This window comes from Pagrus major, chromosome 9, assembly GCF_040436345.1.
Source record: "Pagrus major chromosome 9, Pma_NU_1.0".
Classification (NCBI taxonomy): Eukaryota; Metazoa; Chordata; class Actinopteri; order Spariformes; family Sparidae; genus Pagrus; species Pagrus major.
In genome coordinates, this window is record NC_133223.1 from 15,257,265 (window position 1) to 15,275,612 (window position 18,348).

Sequence of the window (18,348 nt, forward strand, 5' to 3'; positions counted from 1 at the left end):
ACCTGGCCCAGGCAACAAAAGAGGAGTCACAATGCAAAAAGTAATTTATTACGCCAAGATAAGGAGCTGCAGAGTACAGGGTTGTAATGTGTGGGGAGATTTATTGAGGGTTCAGTTACCTAAACAAAAGCCCCCTTTATGATCCCCAAAGTCGGAGAACACCTGTTCAAACAGAGACCTGCCTCCTGCTTCTTGAGGTAATTTTACTTGACGCACTCAACTCAGTTCATACCGTGAATATTTAAAAAAAGAAAAAAATGTGTTAGTATGCCATTACAAGTTGTAACTTGCACATTTCCTGAACTCAATGAAAAGAAACAGGCCTAAAAGGTATCACACAAAGATGGAAAACCTTTAAGTCAAATAGTACGAACACTTACCTATGAAATAAACCAGTGAATGTAATATTACAGTCAGCGAAAAATCTTCAATTTACAAAGCAATATTAAATAATGATGTGATGAGTGATTTAACAGCTTTATTTTTTTGTTTTATATGTCGGCATATATGAACATTTTCACCAAAAAAAGTTCCAAGGAAATTAAATGAATTAATCTACAGTCATAATTTATTAAACAGTTGGATTTTCAGGTCTATAGCACTTTTTTTCATGCTACTTCATAATTCTGCTCCAGAGGCAATTATTGTACTTTTTACTCCATTACATTTATCTGACTGCTACAGTATAGTTACTAGTTACCTAGTAGGATCAAGATTATACCCATGAAACATCAACTTAATTAAAAGTAGTTCAGATTTTCTCTCAGTCCCTCCCAACCCTCCTGAGAAACTTTTCATTAACCTGGTCATTTGATGGGTAATGTTTAATCATGTAGAATTAAAGCAAAACGAGGAAAGGGCTTTTGATACACAACTGCAACGACTTGTTCAATACTTTTTGGGAATGGAAGCAGTAACAAAAGCCAAGGTCAAACATGTGAGGTGGCAGGCCTTTCAGTTTCCCTTTAAATAAACTGTCCTTCAAGAACACAGATTTCTTTGTATGAGGTTTTTTTCATGATCTCAACAATAAATAGCTGTTCTGTAGCCGGGCGTGAACTTCATGTGCACAGTCATTCATTAACTCTGATGGCTTTTGACATTGCTTATTAACTAGACAACAATTAGACAAGGCTCTGCTGATGTTATTGGTCACTGTCATGTGGACCTGCAGGATGCTTTTACAAAATGCTGACCACTGACCAGAGTTTGGATTTGTCTGTCGGCCCCACACATCAGTATCACAGAGGAGAATGGGTTCAATAACTGAAATGAGCATTTTGAGCCAAATTAGAATTGGAAACTTTTGATTACAGAAAATACCCAGCATGCTATTCCTCTGTGTTTATTGATGCTGTGTTGAAACTTTCAGTAAAGATTATTTTCAGGCCTGAATAGCAAAACAAACACATTTCTTGCTCCAAATGTAAATCACAAATTGTTTCCCTTGTATCTTTCCTTTACATCAATGTTTAACTCTTTAGTGTTTCTTGCTCTGGTCCAGTTTGGACAATAACATTCAAGTATGTATAAACTTTATTAACAGGATTAAATAATATGTCTGCCTAAACCAGCATAACCCAGGAACAGAGACTTTTGGCAAGAAAGGCTACATCCTGTTACAACTAAGCTGTACTCCCTGATATCAGCCTGACTAGCTCCCCTCTCCCTGATCCTCCTTTTCCTACATTTTCCTCTGACCTGGTTCAGGCAGCGTTTGGAAAGTCCCACCCATTTTACTCTCCCGTGAACGCAGAGCGATGACGTGCCGTACAGCCTCGTTCTGGGTGCACACTAACACAAGTGTTCTGGATGGATGGAGTCTGTTTCTTTGTGCGTTTTCTACGACAAGTTATGGACAACGTGTTTCTCCAGAAGCAATACGATGTTTATGCTGGTGTCCGCGATGATCCTGAGCACAGTTACAGAAGGTTTGTGAGCTGAATGTGTCTTTATTTAATACACTTAAACTTAAAGTTTATTTTATTTATATAGTTCCTTTCATACATATGAAATGCAACACAAAGTGCTTGCACACACAGCCGCAAACATACACTCATTAAGATATGGTATGGCTGGGCACTGAGGATCCAGGTGAGGAAAGCATCGTTGGGGAGCCATCCACGCCGGGAAGTCATGTAGATACCAGGACCAGGACAGACAGAGGAGCCCACACCACGGCCGTGGAGATGGCCGTGGTGCAGTGCCACCCCAACCCTCCAGGCCAGGACAGCCCCCAGGGCAGCACCCCCACAGGTGGATCAAACTACTCCCAACGTGGAGGGCCCCCCGTGAGGAAACCACTGGAGCTAGAAGATAAAAAGAAAACAGGATAAAATCAACATTAAAATAAGTTAAAAGTAGTTAGGAATAATAAGAAAGAGACTAAAAGAAAAAAGCTAAGAATACCATTCTTAAAGCTGTATCCTAAAAGGTCCTTAAAAAAAAAAAAAAATACAGAGACATGGGAGGCTATTCTGCACATTTTCCAGAGTGTATACGGGAGTTAGCTCACATACAACAAGCTCTATGTCGTCATATCTTGTCAGACGCACAAAAAGGTGGTTCACTTTATCTTTTATGTAAGAATAACGTTAACTGAATTACCACCTGTCCCAGGTAACAAGAGAGGAAGCTCAGGAGTCACAATGCCAAAAGTAATTTAAGCCAATGAACTGATTAAAAGCTGAAGATAAGAAGCAGCAGAGTACAGGGTATGTGTTTAATATGTGGGGAGAATTATTGAGTGTTCATTTACCCAAACAAAAGTCCACTGTCCAAGTCCAAGCAATGCATGTTCCTTACAAATGTGGCACCATTTAAAAGGGAAATAAGCGGCTTTCCAACGGTATGAGATTTATTGCCAAGAAGCATTGTTACAACAAAGAAATAATCTATCAAACACAAATTTCCTTAGTACATTCAAAGAAACTGTTTGTTAAGCTCCTACACTTCTACACTATGCTTCTAAACTTTAGGTTTGTGACTTTAAAGACAACATGGTCTGTTGAGGGATGGTCTTGTTTTGCATTGTTGGACAAGTTGAGTCAGGTTCAACTGCCACTCCTGCAGTTGCAGCTCAGTGGTCCCATTAAGATGAATCAGGAATGACTGAAATGGCAATATTTAGACTATGCCTAAGACGCCTAAACTAACTCAGTTCATTTTTTAAACGCCCACACCAGCAATTCTAGACTGTTTTCTTCGTGTGGACGGAGCACTGATACTGAGACAAAAAGATGTGTCTTTTCTACATGGAGGATGCCAGCTTACATCTTCCTAGATAGCATGTATTTCCATACTTGTTTCTGTGCCTTCTGACTTGAGATCTGAATCCTGATGAGATTTTACACCCCTCACAGCTCTGCAGGTGATTGGAGGAAACAAGATGGTAGCCCAAGGAGGGACCGTTGTCTTACCGTGCAAACTCATTGACACCAGGGAAACCCTCAGTCAGATTTCATGGCAGAGGATGACCCGAGGGAAACCTCGGAATGAAAATTTCTTCACCATCTTACCTAAAGATGGACCAAAGTTTGTCAATGGAGGTGATGAGCGATTTAAATTTATTGGGAGCATTGATGACAGCAATGGATCTCTCCAGTTATTCAACGTCACGCTGATGAATGAAGGCACCTACACGTGCATCTTCACCCTGTTTCCCAGCGGTAACCACGAGACACAAATACCTCTAAACGTGCTCGGTATGATGCTCTGTTTATAAAAATATTTTCTTTGTTTATTTATTATTTGATTATTCATATTTATAAATTTTTTGTGTACTGTGACTGTCGTAGTGCCTCCAGTCTCAAGCCTGGAAGCTCATCCTCCTGTTTTGGGTGATAAGGAGGTTTCACTCGTTACCTGCACAGCTGCTGGTTCCAGGCCTCCTGCAGAGGTGAGGTGGCAAACTGGTGATCTGGCAGATAAACTGAGGGCAACATCCAACTACAACCAGCAAGACAATGGTACAACTACCACAGTCTGCTCGCTGTTTGGAATACCAAGCAGAGAAATCAACAATCAGTTGGTCCAGTGTGTCGTCAACAATGCAGCCCTGGAGAGAGAACAAACTCTGCCCTTCACCTTACAGGTCTACTGTGAGTATACAAATACTTCCATTCATCACTTACTTCTGCAGAAGAATCAGGGAGACTCTTTAACTCAGATCTATATAATAATGACTTTCTGTCCTTCAGATGTTGGTGTGGACTGAGACTGGGTTCCAACAACAAGGATAAATGTTCAAACCAAGTGAAATCATGGTTTGATTTTAAATTATGTTGCACAAAACTGTAAAACTAGTGTGATTAAACCTTTCTATAACCTCAGTTTAGTTTTTGCTCTAAAAGTAGAATAAATGTAATTCTTTTGCACCGAAACCTTAAACTCCAATTTTAAACTGTGATCCAGTAGTAACTTAAACTTACACTTGAGGAAATGTAACTTTTTAAATGGATTGAGCAAAGTAATCAACTTTGTTGATGGAGTTATGGAACTGAACATGAAGAATGAACTGACTGTCAACAGGGCAGTGAGGAGATGCAGCTGTACCACAAATATTCTCAACTCCTTGTGGCCCTGAAATGTTATGCCACTGGATGTTTTCAGAGGATAGGAACCTGTTTGGCCTACACAGCTCCTCTTTTTGCAGCATAGATTTGCATGTCAATTACAACAGGGCTACCTGTTTGAAGATGCGTCTTTAATTAATGACGTGCTTATCTTGAGTCGTAAATGTTTAAAAGCAGCAGGCTGATCTAGGATGTACTGGTGGATTAAAGAATGACTGTAAATGCTCTGCTCACTGCCATATTATATTGTGAAGCCCTGCATTTAATTTCCTATACATTCTTAAACAATAAAAGTCCCTCATTTCTTTTTTCATGTAAAAACCTTTTCATAATGAAGCAACAAAATCAGGAGATGTTGGTTTTTCACCAGCAGTAACTTAACCACAACTCCTGAAAAAGCTGTATGTAGTGTTTTGTTATATACATACATATATATAAGGAATACAAACTACAGTCTACAAAGATCAAGTTTTTTGTCCTCCTTTTCACCCACTAGGTCCTGACAGTATGCAGATTTATTTCTGTATTTATTTTAATCTAGGTAGCATCTCCATGTTTGTATGTGTGAGCGCCCTTACCAGCATGCGAACGGCGCGCCACCACAGCACAACACTAAGCAGTCATTGCTGTGGTGGGAAGACATGTAGCTGGGCTGTAGGATGGGGTTCCTGAGCTAGTATTTTCTCACTTACAGCAATAACCCAGCCCATTCTCTCTGCCTGTTTCTTGCAGTCCCCCCCACTGAAGTGTACATTCATGAACGAGCTTCTGGCTCGTTTGAATGTGTGACTGAAGCCAATCCAGATGCAAAGTTTACCTGGAGCAGGTAAACTAGTTTGAATTAACTGGTTTCAGTGGAATTTTTTTATAAAACAATATTATGTTTAACGTCAACGTCATTGTCACAACCTCTGTACAGTGGTGGGACTAGACCCAAAGTATGATTAGAAAAATGTACTTAAGTAACAAAAGTAAAAGTAAATGAATGGGATCAATGTCCCCTGCAATTGTTACATCGATAGCTTAGATTATTAAATTATTACTGGTGTATTAATGTGTAAATGGCATTTGATTGTTGTAATGGGTCGAAGTGGAGCTGATGATGGAGGTCATCAACTATACTGTATGTAAAAGTATTTGAGCAACTGTACTCAATCACTGCTAAAGCATAATCATATAAAGGTATACACTCTGGAGGGAAAAAAAGAAGCAATGTTTAGACCCATATAGAAGTAATCCCTCTTAAGTATTACGTATGAGCCACTAGAAATGTGTGGCGGTGTCTGTATCTGCTATGACTCTACCGTCTGCCTGTACGGCCTTATTTTATTGATATTTTGCTGTGTTCAGGACCTTTCTGGGCATAGGTATCTGACATCTCACTGTAGGAACGAAATTAGAAAATCAACTATCTTTCTCCAGAATCGCCCTCTGCACCTGGTGTGTTTACAAACCGCAATCACCAAATCCCACATATCACGCCTTTAACATGAACTGAATAGGCTTAGGTAACTGACTGAACTAAAAGAAAACTGCCTAATAAACTGAACACAAAGGGGTGTATACAGCATCTAATACACAAACGCTATCAATCAAACTACAAATAAAGCAAAAACAGAACAATTAGTGTACCAGTATACATATTTTAAACGTACTACAAGGAGTTTTTAACTGTTTTTGAAACTCAGTGCCTGTTTTTATTGGCTATTTCTGTTTAGTTGTTATATTTAGTCTTAATGCCTGTCACCAGGTCAGATTACGACCTCTCCAGGTCAGAAACATAATAAAATAAATCCATTAGTCTGGTGGTACGGCACTGAAACAAAGTTTATTATGTTTCACCATCTTCATCATTTGTCCAAAAAATGAAAGTTCCTTGTAGCAGCATTAACAAAGAACACAAACAATAGCTGCAAAAATTGATATAGCTTAAAGAAATAAACAAATTCTCTATAATAGAAATTCAAGTTTGACCGATACTTGATTTTTGGGACTAATGCCAATACCGATATTAGGAAGTAAAAGATTTCGATATTGATATATCGCCAAATATATACGCCTTTCTGTAAAGATCCCTCAGATGTTGTGACAAAATATGTAATGGAGGCGGATATTTTACAGTCTAACACTAAACTTTACCTGGAGAAGGTCTAAGTCAGAAAAGGCAGCAAACCTATCCGTTAAGGACATAAATAAAAAACTAATAATTTAAATTCATTAAACTTTGGCACAACTCTCTACAGTTCACAACATATTTCTGGCCTAATGTTGTGACTCTTTAATCAAGCTGAACATTTCAGTGCTTGGCCTTGTTCGTTTGTTTTAGGTTTAACAACTCATGTCCTCAGTCTGCCGTCAGAGTAGAAGGTGCAACATTACAGTTTCTAAGCATGACCTCTGACCTGAATGGACTCTACCAGTGTGAAGCTTCGAACCCTTATGGAACAAAACGCGGTTACCTCTATCTGCATGTATCTTCAGGTGAGGACAGGTTTGATGTTGTGTTTTTTTATTTTTTTTCCCTCTGTTTTTAGATTTCAGTGTGTTGTGATTGTTTGAATTTGTTATTCTTTTATATCTCTTAATTTAAAAAAAAAAATGATGTTTTCTGTTACAAGTTTTACTCATGGACATCTAGGCCTGGCATAAACATGCTGAATGTGGTCAGGATTTCTCTCGGATGCCTCCCTTTTGAGATATTCCAGCTATGTCCAACTGAAAGTCGACCCAGGACACACTAGAGAATTCCTTAAGCTGAGAGGCATGCTGCTTAGCCTTTTCCCATCACAACGACAACTGTAAGAAAAACTGCCCACACTGTGACTAGATGACTACAGTGTACAGTCATCTAGTCACAGCTGTCACTTAGTTGCACAGTGAAACTCTACAAGGCTGGACATGCACTCATTGATCAGGAAATCACTGATAACAGAGTTTCTCTTAAACCAGTCAGGAACACACAGCTGAGCAAAGGAGAAGGATATGCTGTAATGGAGACATATTGTCCTCATTTTCAGGTTCATCATTTTATGTTGGGTTACCACTAGAATCGATTTACAAGCTTTAATGTTCAAAAAGTACATTTGCATACATTTTCTTATTCTGTCCAGTGCTGCTGCGCTGTATTCCCCCTCTGTCTGAAACGCTCTGTTTTAGCTCCCGTCTCTTTAGGGCCCCTCCTCCTGAATACCCAGTCTCCTCTGATTGGTCAGTTCATACATGCCTGTGCCAGTAACGCCAACAACAGAGCCACTTTAATAAAATGATTCTTACGTAACAAACTAGTTGCTCGGCATTTAAGTATGCAAATGTGTGACATGATGACGTAGTGTGATGTCACTAAGACACATAATTAAAGGCAGGACTACTGACGAGGCGTTTCAGGAGCAGTGTTTTCTGTGGGAGAGAGGAGCTTCTGTTCTGTACAAGCACAAGAACCTATGTAACACACTGAAGGAAAGGGGGAAAAGCATAGTACTGTACGTCTCCTTTAAAGTACGATTAACTGCAGTGCTGTTGTATTGGGCGATATCAAACTTGTGAGTGTACCTCAAACAATGACTGTGTATATCAATTTCCTATTAATATCTCTTCTTTCTTGTGTCTTGTCTCTCTACAGGAGGCTGCGCTGCTTGTTGGACCTTATTTAGTCTTTTGCTTATCCTGAATGTTGCTGCTGCTGCACTCTGGTACCTTTATAAATCTGGAAATTTGCAAAGGTAACAGGTACAGTAGTACTATATGCACATAAATGGAAAATTACAGTGCTGCTGGGAAGTATGTAAGAACATGTTGTATGCACTGTGTTAAACATTTGTTGCATATTAATTGTTGGTTCATTGTCCAGGACTAGGGAGTTGATATCTGGGGATATGGAGCCGGTCCAACGAAGTCCCAGCGTATCTGACAGTACTGACTCACGTGGATTATGAAGACAACAGGCTGAGGCAGAGGTAGAGGAATTATGTAAAATATTCAGTTTGTTACAGAACTAATAATTTAAATTCATTAAACTTTGGCACAACTCTCTACAACATATTTCTGGCCTAATGTTGTGACTCTTTAATCAAGCTTATGGAACAAACGCAGTCACCTCTATCTGCATGTTCCTTCAGGTGAGGTCAGGTTTGACTTGGCTTTGGGTTTTTGTCAAATGTGTTGGTGTTTTTGGGTTTTTTTTGCATTTGCTGCTGTTCTGTGGCTTTCAGTCGGCTATACCATTTACACGCCACTAGAGGTCATTCATATTACAATTTATGATCTTGAGGCTGCACTGTTTGTTGGACCTTATGTAGTCTTTTGCTTATCTTGAATGCTGCTGCTGCTGCTGTGTGGTACCTTTGTAAAAGCAGGAAATGGTACAAGACAAGGTAACAAGAACAGTAGTAGTTCGTACAATTAAGTGGAATAAAAACAGTTTGGCTGCTAAGTATAAGAAATATATCAGGGATTTTTACAAGGATGTGGAGCAGCCGGCCAGTGAGCCAGCTCGGGCCAGCTGATGCTACTAGTCCACTATATACACTGATCTTAAGCATATCTGAATGAGTTTACCAACCCATTCGTAGACATGTAATCAATTATTGTAAGAATAAAAGGCCCAAACACCAGCAAAGGCTCTATTGTAATGCAAGGAATTATTATTATTATATTTTTCAAATGAACTGCATATTTTAGGGGCTAAACAGGCTTGAAAATGCACTACTGCTGTTGGTAAAATAACAAAGCACAACACCATAACAAATCACTTGGCACAAATAATGCAAATCTACTAAATTAACGCAACTTTTAAATGTCTGCAAATAAGTGAAATGCCTCTTTCATGTGGTTGGTGAGACAGAATTGGGCATGCAGCTGAGCTAAAAAAACTCCACTTACAGTTTATTTTCATATGATGTTAAATCAGACATCACAGTATTTTTTCACTTGCCTTATTGGACAACTGTATCTGAAAATATACTGCATGCTGTATCACTAAAGCTGAGCTGGGGGTTCATGTCTGTCTCACCAGGAGGTGTTGAACAGGACTGATGGGAACTATCTGACAGACTGGAAACTATCGAAGTTAACTTTTATTTTACTAATGTTTTACCAAGGTTCAATATGTATGGAATTTATTTTATAAATAATTCAATTTAAAGCCAATACATCAACATTGGATTACAAACATGTTCCCCTTAAATAATCTTATTTTTGTTGAATGAGAGTGCATTTATGTTTCTAATAAAACAATAATTTAACCATTGTGGCCTGTCTTGATCAACCTTACAGTGAAGGTGAAAATAAATAAATACATATATTAAATGAGGGCTAATGATTCTTAATGGAAGACAGACGCAAACATTTAAATTCATTTCTAAATCAATTTGACTAATTTCTGTATGATATACAGTAAAAGTTGACTTTATATAATATGTAATGTATAAAATGTATAATCATTTCCTTTTTTGCAGGTTCTCAGCAGAAAGAAACGGCACCGCAGCTTCTCCTGACTCCTCCTCCTAAATCCCCAAATGAACATTGCCTAAGTGAATGAGATGAAGCTACATATCATCTCAAAACACAGTGAAAAGTAAATAATGTAATAATGAGATAACAAAACTTGAAGACATGATGAAATTTAAGTTATGAAGAGTTACAAGAAGGTTTTTAAAGGATCATATTAATAATTTAAAATCCATTTAATATTGTCTCAGAAAGTTCAAGGGCTCAAATCAAATCCTGAATCAGAAGAAGTATTAATGCTGGAACAATTACTATACAAAAACCCAAAGCTAATCTGGAAAGAAAGAAAAGAAACTGGGTCCTAAGTAGTTCAAGGAAAATCCAGTGGAAGTTTTATTAGTGACGGGGACGTTGTGAGTTGCATCAGTGAAGTAAAAAGGGTGTCGTAACAGCTACATTGAAGAGCTCATCCAGAACAGAAGGTATTCCAAAAAAGCTTTAAGGGGAACCCATTATTCTAATTTGTAGCTCTATATTTTTTGTCTGTGACTCCACTACAGTAGCTTTGCATGATTTACAAATCAATTTGCAGGATTTTAATCAAATTAAAAGTGTATTATTTATCTTATACTGGCCCTTTATTCAGCCCCCGAGTTCATTCGGTGTCTGAAACGGTTCCTCAGAGGAGCTGAATAACTTTTTAACTTTACTATTCCAATTGTGGTGTTATTAAATATTAAATAAATACCATTTTAAATATTTTAAAATGGTATTTTGAAATTATACAGTGACACATTGTTGGTGGATCAAGAGAAAAATGAGCCTATATTGATCAAATTTTTGCACTTTCATATGTTTTGTTGACGTTATGGAGTAAAACACAGAGGATTAATGTATTTTAATGTTAAACATAGAAAACAAAAATATAAATATTATATTTAAGAGATTATATTAAAAATTCAAGAGATACTGTGAAATGGAATGAAACCTTTGCACTATATGTAGAGGATGTGTGATATGTATCTGTTTGTTGTTCAAGTATAATCTTCCCCTCATGCATTACGAGGTGTACTGTATGGTAACAGCTTGCCAAAGAATGTGTGCCATTGACCACTGGTGTTGCTATCCAGAAAGAAGCCTTTTGGGATTGTGCTGGTTGACATGTTGATTGTAATTGGCTGTATTTTAACCATTTTGTGTAACTTGTGAGGAAAAGTATAGCACTTAGCCACTGCACTGTTCGTCTAAGTTGCTTCTTTATTTCTGGATTTCCTGTTTGTAAATAAAAACTCTGCACTTCACTTCAGTCCTGGCGTTTATAAATTACGTTAAGTTATTTTACAAGTTATTTTATGAGACCCTTTTCACAACAGACATTTTAACTTGTCAAACGGGAAAAGCAAAGGTGTAAATAATATTAATGATGGATATTCTGTCAGTATGAAGGCATGTCAGTGAGTGAGCAATGCACAATACCAGAGCCCTGGAACTGGCTCACATAACTAGTATGCAGCCATTATTGATGTTACTTTACGTCCTTTTCCTCTAATAACAAGTAAAATGTTAGAGAAGGGTCTTTTGACAAAAAAATATTTACTCTGTTTCTACTTTCCAATTTTCTCATCTATGTTGTTATAAGATATTTTCTTATTGTTCTGTTTTGACAAGAAACTTGTTATAACAACATGTCGCTTAACTTTGTTCAGTGACAATACTTTCATGTGAAAATCAATGAATCTCATTTCATAACCCGATGAATGTGTATGTTTTAATAAGAAATCCACACGTTGAAATGAGCGAAATATCCAATCAGTGCCTTGATCAAAGAGCTGCAGGTGTAGGGTGAAATAAAGTTCAAATGCTCAGACACTAAATCTGTCTTTGTCTCTTATTGCAAGGGATTATTTATTGTATGCACTTGAGAATGAAGAGAAGTTGGTTACATTGCAGCTTGTACTTGAATATCACAAGCATGTACAAGTTTATCAGCAAGGTCAGACCATGCTGTGACAAAAGTTTTGAGATTTTCGTGTCAAGTGTTGCTGAACTTTCCTCCCCCACTGCTCTCCCTCCCCACCTCCTTCCTTCCTGCCTTCCTTTCTTCCTCTGCCTTTCAATTCTGGTGAACTGTAATTAAAAATACTGTACTTTTTTTTTTTTACTTCACTACAGCTAGTTAAAAGCAATCTAAAAGAGTCACTATTCAAATGTAATCTTTAAATTGAATCAATTTTATGGTGGAAAGAATGCTGACCAAAGTACTGCACTTAAGTACAATATTGAGGTAATTTTACTTTACTTGAGCCAGAATTCAGAAGTTATGCTGTTATATATTTTTTTTAAGAAATCATGTAAAATGTGTTAGTATGTCACTACAAGCTGTAACTTGCACATTTCCTGAACTCAATGAAAAAAAAACAGGCCCAAAAGGTATCACACAAAGATGGAAAACCTTGAAGTCAAACAGTACAAACACTTACCTATGAAATAAATCAGTGAATGTAATATTACAGTCAGCGGAAAGTCTTCAATTTACAAAGCAATATTAAATCATGATGTGATGAGTGATTTAACAGCTTTATTTTTTTGTTTTATATGTCGGCATATATGAACATTTTCACAAAAAAAAGTTCCAAGGAAATGAAATGAATCAATCTACAGTCATAATTTATTAAACAGTTGGATTTTCAGGTCTATAGCACTTTTTTTCATGCTACTTCATAATTCTGCTCCAGAGGCAATTATTGTACTTTTTACTCCATTACATTCATCTGACTGCTACAGTATAGTTACTAGTTACCTTGAGGATCAAGATTATACCCATGAAACATCAACTTAATTAAAAGTAGTTCAGATTTTTTCTCAGTCCCTCCCAACCGTCCTGTGAAACTTTTCATTAACCTGGTCATTTGATGGGTAATGTTTAATCATGTAGAATTAAAGGAAAACGAGGAAAGGGCTTTTGATACACAACTGCAACGACTTGTTCAATACTTTTTGGGAATGGAAGCAGTAACAAAAGCCAAGGTCAAACATGTGAGGTGGCAGGCCATTCAGTTTCCCTTTAAATAAACTGTCCTTCAAGAACACAGATTTCTTTGTATGAGGTTTTTTTCATGATCTCAACAATAAATAGCTGTTCTGTAGCCGGGCGTGAACTTCATGTGCACAGTCATTCATTAACTCTGATGGCTTTTGACATTGCTTATTAACTAGACAACAATTAGAAAAGGCTCTGCTGATGTTATTAGTCACTGTCATGTGGACCTGCAGGATGCTTTTACAAAATACCACTGACCAGAGTTTGGATTTGTCTGTCGGCCCCACACATCAGTATCACAGAGGAGAATGGGTTCAATAACTGAAATGAGCATTTTGAGCCAAATTAGAATTGGAAACTTTTGATTACAGAAAATACCCAGCATGCTATTCCTCTGTGTTTATTGATGCTGTGTTGAAACTTCCAGTGAAGATTATTTTCAGGCCTGAATAGCAAAACAAACACATTTCTTGCTCCAAATGTAAATCACAAATTGTTTCCCGTGTATCTTTCCTTTACATCAATGTTTAACTCTTTAGTGTTTCTTGCTCTGGTCCAGTTTGGACAATAACATTCAAGTATGTATAAACTTTATTAACAGGATTAAATAATATGTCTGCCTAAACCAGCATAACCCAGGAACAGAGACTTTTGGAAAGAAAGGCTACATCCTGTTACAACTAAGCTGTACTCACTGATATCAGCCTGACTAGCTCTCCTCTCCCTGATCCTCCTTTTCCTACATTTTCCTCTGTTCTGGCAGCGTTTGGAAAGTCCCACCCATTTTACTCTCCCGTGAACGCAGAGCGATGACGTGCCGTATAGCCTCGTTCTGGGTGCACACTAACACAAGTGTTCTGGATGGATGGAGTCTGTTTCTTTGTGCGTTTTCTACGACAAGTTATGGACAACGTGTTTCTCCAGGAGCAGTACGATGTTTATGCTGGTGTCCGCGATGATCCTGAGCACAGTTACAGAAGGTTTGTGAGCTGAATGTGTCTTTATTTAGCCTACGAGGACAGCAGCTTTGCCGTCTCATGGTGAGCTAGCAAAGCCGAGGATGCTGAAGTAAAGGACAGTTGGTAAACTTATACAATACAGAGACATGGGAGGCTATTCTGCACATTTTCCGGAGTGTATACGGGAGTTAGCTCACATACAACAAGCTCTATGTCGTCATTTCTTGGCAGACGCACAAAAAGGTGGTTCACTTTATCTTTTATGTAAGAATAACGTTAACTGAATTACCACCTGTCCCAGGTAACAAGAGAGGAAGCTCAGGAGTCACAATGCCAAAAGTAATTCAAGCCAATGAACTGATTAAAAGCTGAAGATAAGGAGCAGCAGCGTACAGGGTATGTGTTTAATGTGTGGGGAGAATTATTGAGTGTTCATTTACCCAAACAAAAGTCTCTTTTATGATCCTCAAAGCCGGAAAACTAACACGTGTTCAACATCTGCATCCTGCAACAACAGTGAATGAGGGGACAAAGGAACAGAGGAGGAAGTGACTGTGGGTCATCACACAGGACAACAGACCAACTTCTCCATCCTTAGTTATTTTTTCTAATAGCTTTTATATACTAGAATACAAATAATAAGAAAAAAATACTGAAGTATGTTCATTGAATGTAACTCAAATGTGGTTATTAAACTTACATAGATAGTGTACAAAATGAAGGCAGAAGCAGAAGTTCATTGTCTAAAATGACAAACACTGAAACAGTAAACTTCACTAGGAATTTAATTACATAAATAAAATCATCTTTTACTGCATAATGTTCTGTTAATTTATTTTTTTCATATCATCATATATTAGACAACAAATACACTGATACCAATAATATAGGCCAACCAATATACCGGTTTGGCTCTTGAGTAAAATAACTACATTCAAAGTAATCTGACCCAACCCTAACTGTTAACTCTTCATTCCCTCTATATAGATACATACATGTGTGTGTGTGTGTATATATATATATATATATATATATATATATATATATATATATATATATATATATATATATATATATATATTGTAGCGTCCGACAGGACGTCAGAAGAATGACGAGGAGTTGGTCTCACCTTTCTTATTTATTAGAAACGCAACAGTTACTGTCGGCCGTAACTACGCCAAAATAACAACAGCGCTGAGTTTGTCTTACAGCTCTCCTCTAACATGAGCTCTCACCCCCTCCTATGCTAACACACACTCACTTCCTACACTCACCCCGCCCCCTTCCTTACTCATCCAACCACATACCTGTCTATACCAAACACGTTCACTGACAGTCAGAAATCCCAGAACTTTAAAACACAGAACACATTATGACAGTAACATTACTGCAGGGTTCGCTACACTGCCCCCCCCTTACAAAGACCCTCGCCCCGAGGGATCACATAAAAAATCCCTGAAGTGGCCTGGGGGCCGTCTCTGTCTCTGAGGCCGCTTTGGAGTGAACAAAAGCGGCTGCACCTGCAGTCCTGGAACAACCTGCTGATGAGCAGGGGGTGAGTTTAGGGGCAGGGGGGAATGTGGGGAGTTGACAGGGGAAACAGTCAGTAAACGTGGGGGTGTGGCTGTCTTGTTTCTCTGAGAAGGTGTTGAGGGTCCTGGGCGCTGAGGTGGACGTGCATCACCCCTGTATGGGGCCAATCTGTCCCTGTGGAGGACCACTAGTCTCCCCCTAGGGGGCAGCGGCAGCCTGTATACCACCTCACCCAGCTTCTCCAATACCTCACAAGGCCCCACCCAGTGACTGTCCAGTTTTGGGCACCGGCCCTTCTTTCTCCTTGGACTGTACACCCATACAAGGTCTCCAGCCTTAAAGTCTCTCCCTTTAGCCCTCATGTCATAGTTTCTTTTCTGTCTCATGCCCGCTTTCTGCAACTGGTCACGAGCGAAGACATGAGCTGACTCCATTCGGTCCTGGAGCCTTCTGGCGTATTCTGGTCCTGGTGGCACTGCCGGTGAGTCTGGGGGTCTGCCAAAAGCCATTTCTGCCGGCGTCCGCAGCTCTCGTCCCAACATGAGCAGGGCAGGTGTGCATGAGGTGGACTCCTGCACCGCTGACCTGTAGGCCAATAAGACGAGAGGCAGGTGCATGTCCCAGTCACGTTGATGTTCTGCAGTGAGGATGGCGAGTTGTTTTGCCAGGGTTCTGTTAAATCATTCGACGAGTCCGTCACTCTGCGGATGTAAAGGAGTAGTTCGCGTCTTCTGCATGCCTAGGCGCTCACACATAGCAGAAAACACGCCTGACTCAAAGTTTCTTCCTTGGTCGCTGTGAATGACCTCAGCAGCCCCAAACCTGGCAAACATGCCCTCAACCAGAGCATCTGCAACAGTCCCTGCCTCCTGATCTGGTATGGCATACGCCTCTGGCCATTTTGTAAAATAGTCCATGGCGGCTAGAACATAACGGTTGCCCCTGTCTGTGCGGGGAAACGGGCCCATTATGTCCACTGCTACCCTCTCCATCGGGGCCCCCACTGCCAGCTGCTGAAGCTGAGCGTGGGACTGATCCAGGGGACCTTTGTGTGCTGTGCAGAGGTCACAGCGGCGACAAAAGTCCTCAACATCTCTCCTAAGCTGACCCCAGTAAAAACCTTGCCGGATGCGACGCAGGGTTTTTGAGACTCCAAAGTGTCCTGCCCCCGTGGTTCCATGAGAGGCTTTTAGCACCGTCTCTCTCAGTGCTCTGGGTACCACTACCTGCCACCTCTCTTCTCCTGTAGCTGGCTCTTTCCAGGCTCTCTCGAGCACTCCATCTTTTACCCGGAGAGCCCCGAACTTTGCGAACAGTCCTTTAGTGGCAGGCGAGCACCCAGCGACCTCATTCCACTGTGGCTTTTGTCCTGACTCCACCCACTGCAGCACTGGGTGCAGATCAGCATCTTGCTCCTGCTGCAGTCTCCATTCAGGTGAGTCGACAACCTGCATCTCTCTGCAGACAGGCCCTTCTCCCTCATGCATGTGGCCTTGCTCCTCTACACGCAGCTCTTTCTCACGGACCTCCCTCTTTTCACAGTATCGGCAGCCGTAGAGAGTACAGGGGTGCCGGGACATGGCGTCAGCATTGGCATGGCGAGTTCCAGCCCTGTACTCCACTTTGAAGACGTACGGCGCCAGTTCTTCCAGCCAGCGTGCAATCTGCCCTTCGGGCTCTTTGAAGGACATTAACCACTGGAGGGCAGAGTGGTCAGTTCGGACAGTGAAGGGCAGACCGCACAAATAGTACTTGAAGTGGCTTATAGCTCTCACAATAGCAAGAAGTTCTCTGCGTGTCACACAATAGCGCCGTTCAGCTTTGTTGAAAGTTTTACTGAAGTACGCCACCACTTTCTCCCCCTCCGCCCCCACCTGGCTCAACACCGCTCCCATCCCAACATCGCTGGCGTCCGTGTCCAGGACGAACGGCAGGTTGGGGTCCGGAGGGATGAGGATGGGAGACTCTGTCAAGGCTTTCTTCAACAAGCTGAAGGCCTGCTTGCACTCAGGTGTCCACGAAAAATCACTGTCTTTCTGCTGCAGGCGGAAGAGGGGCGCAGCTATGCATGAGAAGCCACGCACAAACCGCCTGTAGTAGGATGCCAGTCCAATGAAGCTCTTCAGCTCTCGCAGGTTGGTGGGGGACCGGCCAGTCCCTCACTGCCTGCACTTTCTCCTCCAACGTGCTAATGCCTTCTCCCCCAACCCTGTGTCCCAGAAACTCCAGCTCTTTTCTCATGAAGCAGCACTTATCTGGGTGGAGTTTCAGACCAGCCGCCGATATCCTCTGTAGAACGTGCCGCAGGGCCCCCAAGGCTGCATGGAAGGAGCCCCCATGGACCAGTATGTCGTCTAAGTAGACCAGACATTCCTGTCGGGGGATGTCACCCAGCACCTTCTCCATCAGCCGTTCAAACGTGGCTGGGGCGTTGCATAGGCCGAAACTGAGGACTCGAAACTGCCACAATCCTCTGCCGGTACAGAAAGCACTCTTTGGTCTGGCTGAGGGGCTGAGGGGCACCTGCCAATACCCACTGCGCAGGTCTAATGAGGAGAACCAGGATGAGCCGGACACCAAGTCCAGAGACTCGTCGATGCGGGGCAGTGGGTACGAGTCTTTCTTGGTCACACTGTTTAGTGGCCTGTAGTCGACACAGAACCTCATCTTTGAACTCTTTTTCTTATTGACCATCACAACCCCCGAGGCCCATGGGCTGTCAGATGGCTCAATGATGCCAGCCTTCTGCATCTCATCAATAGCGCTGTCAGCAGCTGCCTGGTGCGCCAGGGGAAGG

At 40.7% G+C, this 18,348-nt stretch overlaps 2 protein-coding genes across 2 annotated transcripts in view; both read left to right on the forward strand.

The window, feature by feature from the left end:
- Nucleotides 1-1,850: 1,850 nt before the first annotated feature.
- LOC141002489 (nectin-1-like) lies at nt 1,851-11,320 on the forward strand. The gene is made up of 8 exons (XM_073473827.1): nt 1,851-1,931; nt 3,363-3,704; nt 3,798-4,100; nt 5,307-5,400; nt 6,901-7,055; nt 8,194-8,293; nt 8,422-8,527; nt 10,028-11,320. Exons 1-7 carry the CDS (start codon nt 1,886-1,888, stop codon nt 8,504-8,506), a joined length of 1,125 nt encoding a protein of 374 aa, XP_073329928.1. The 5' UTR covers nt 1,851-1,885; the 3' UTR covers nt 8,507-8,527; nt 10,028-11,320.
- Nucleotides 11,321-13,939: 2,619 nt separating this feature from the next.
- Nucleotides 13,940-18,348, forward strand: part of LOC141002732 (nectin-1-like) — a 21,532-nt gene continuing 17,123 nt past the window's right edge. The window contains exon 1 of the mRNA XM_073474120.1: nt 13,940-14,039. Within this exon, the coding sequence (XP_073330221.1) occupies nt 13,994-14,039 (46 nt within the window). The 5' untranslated portion in view covers nt 13,940-13,993. The remainder of the gene's footprint in view (nt 14,040-18,348) is intronic.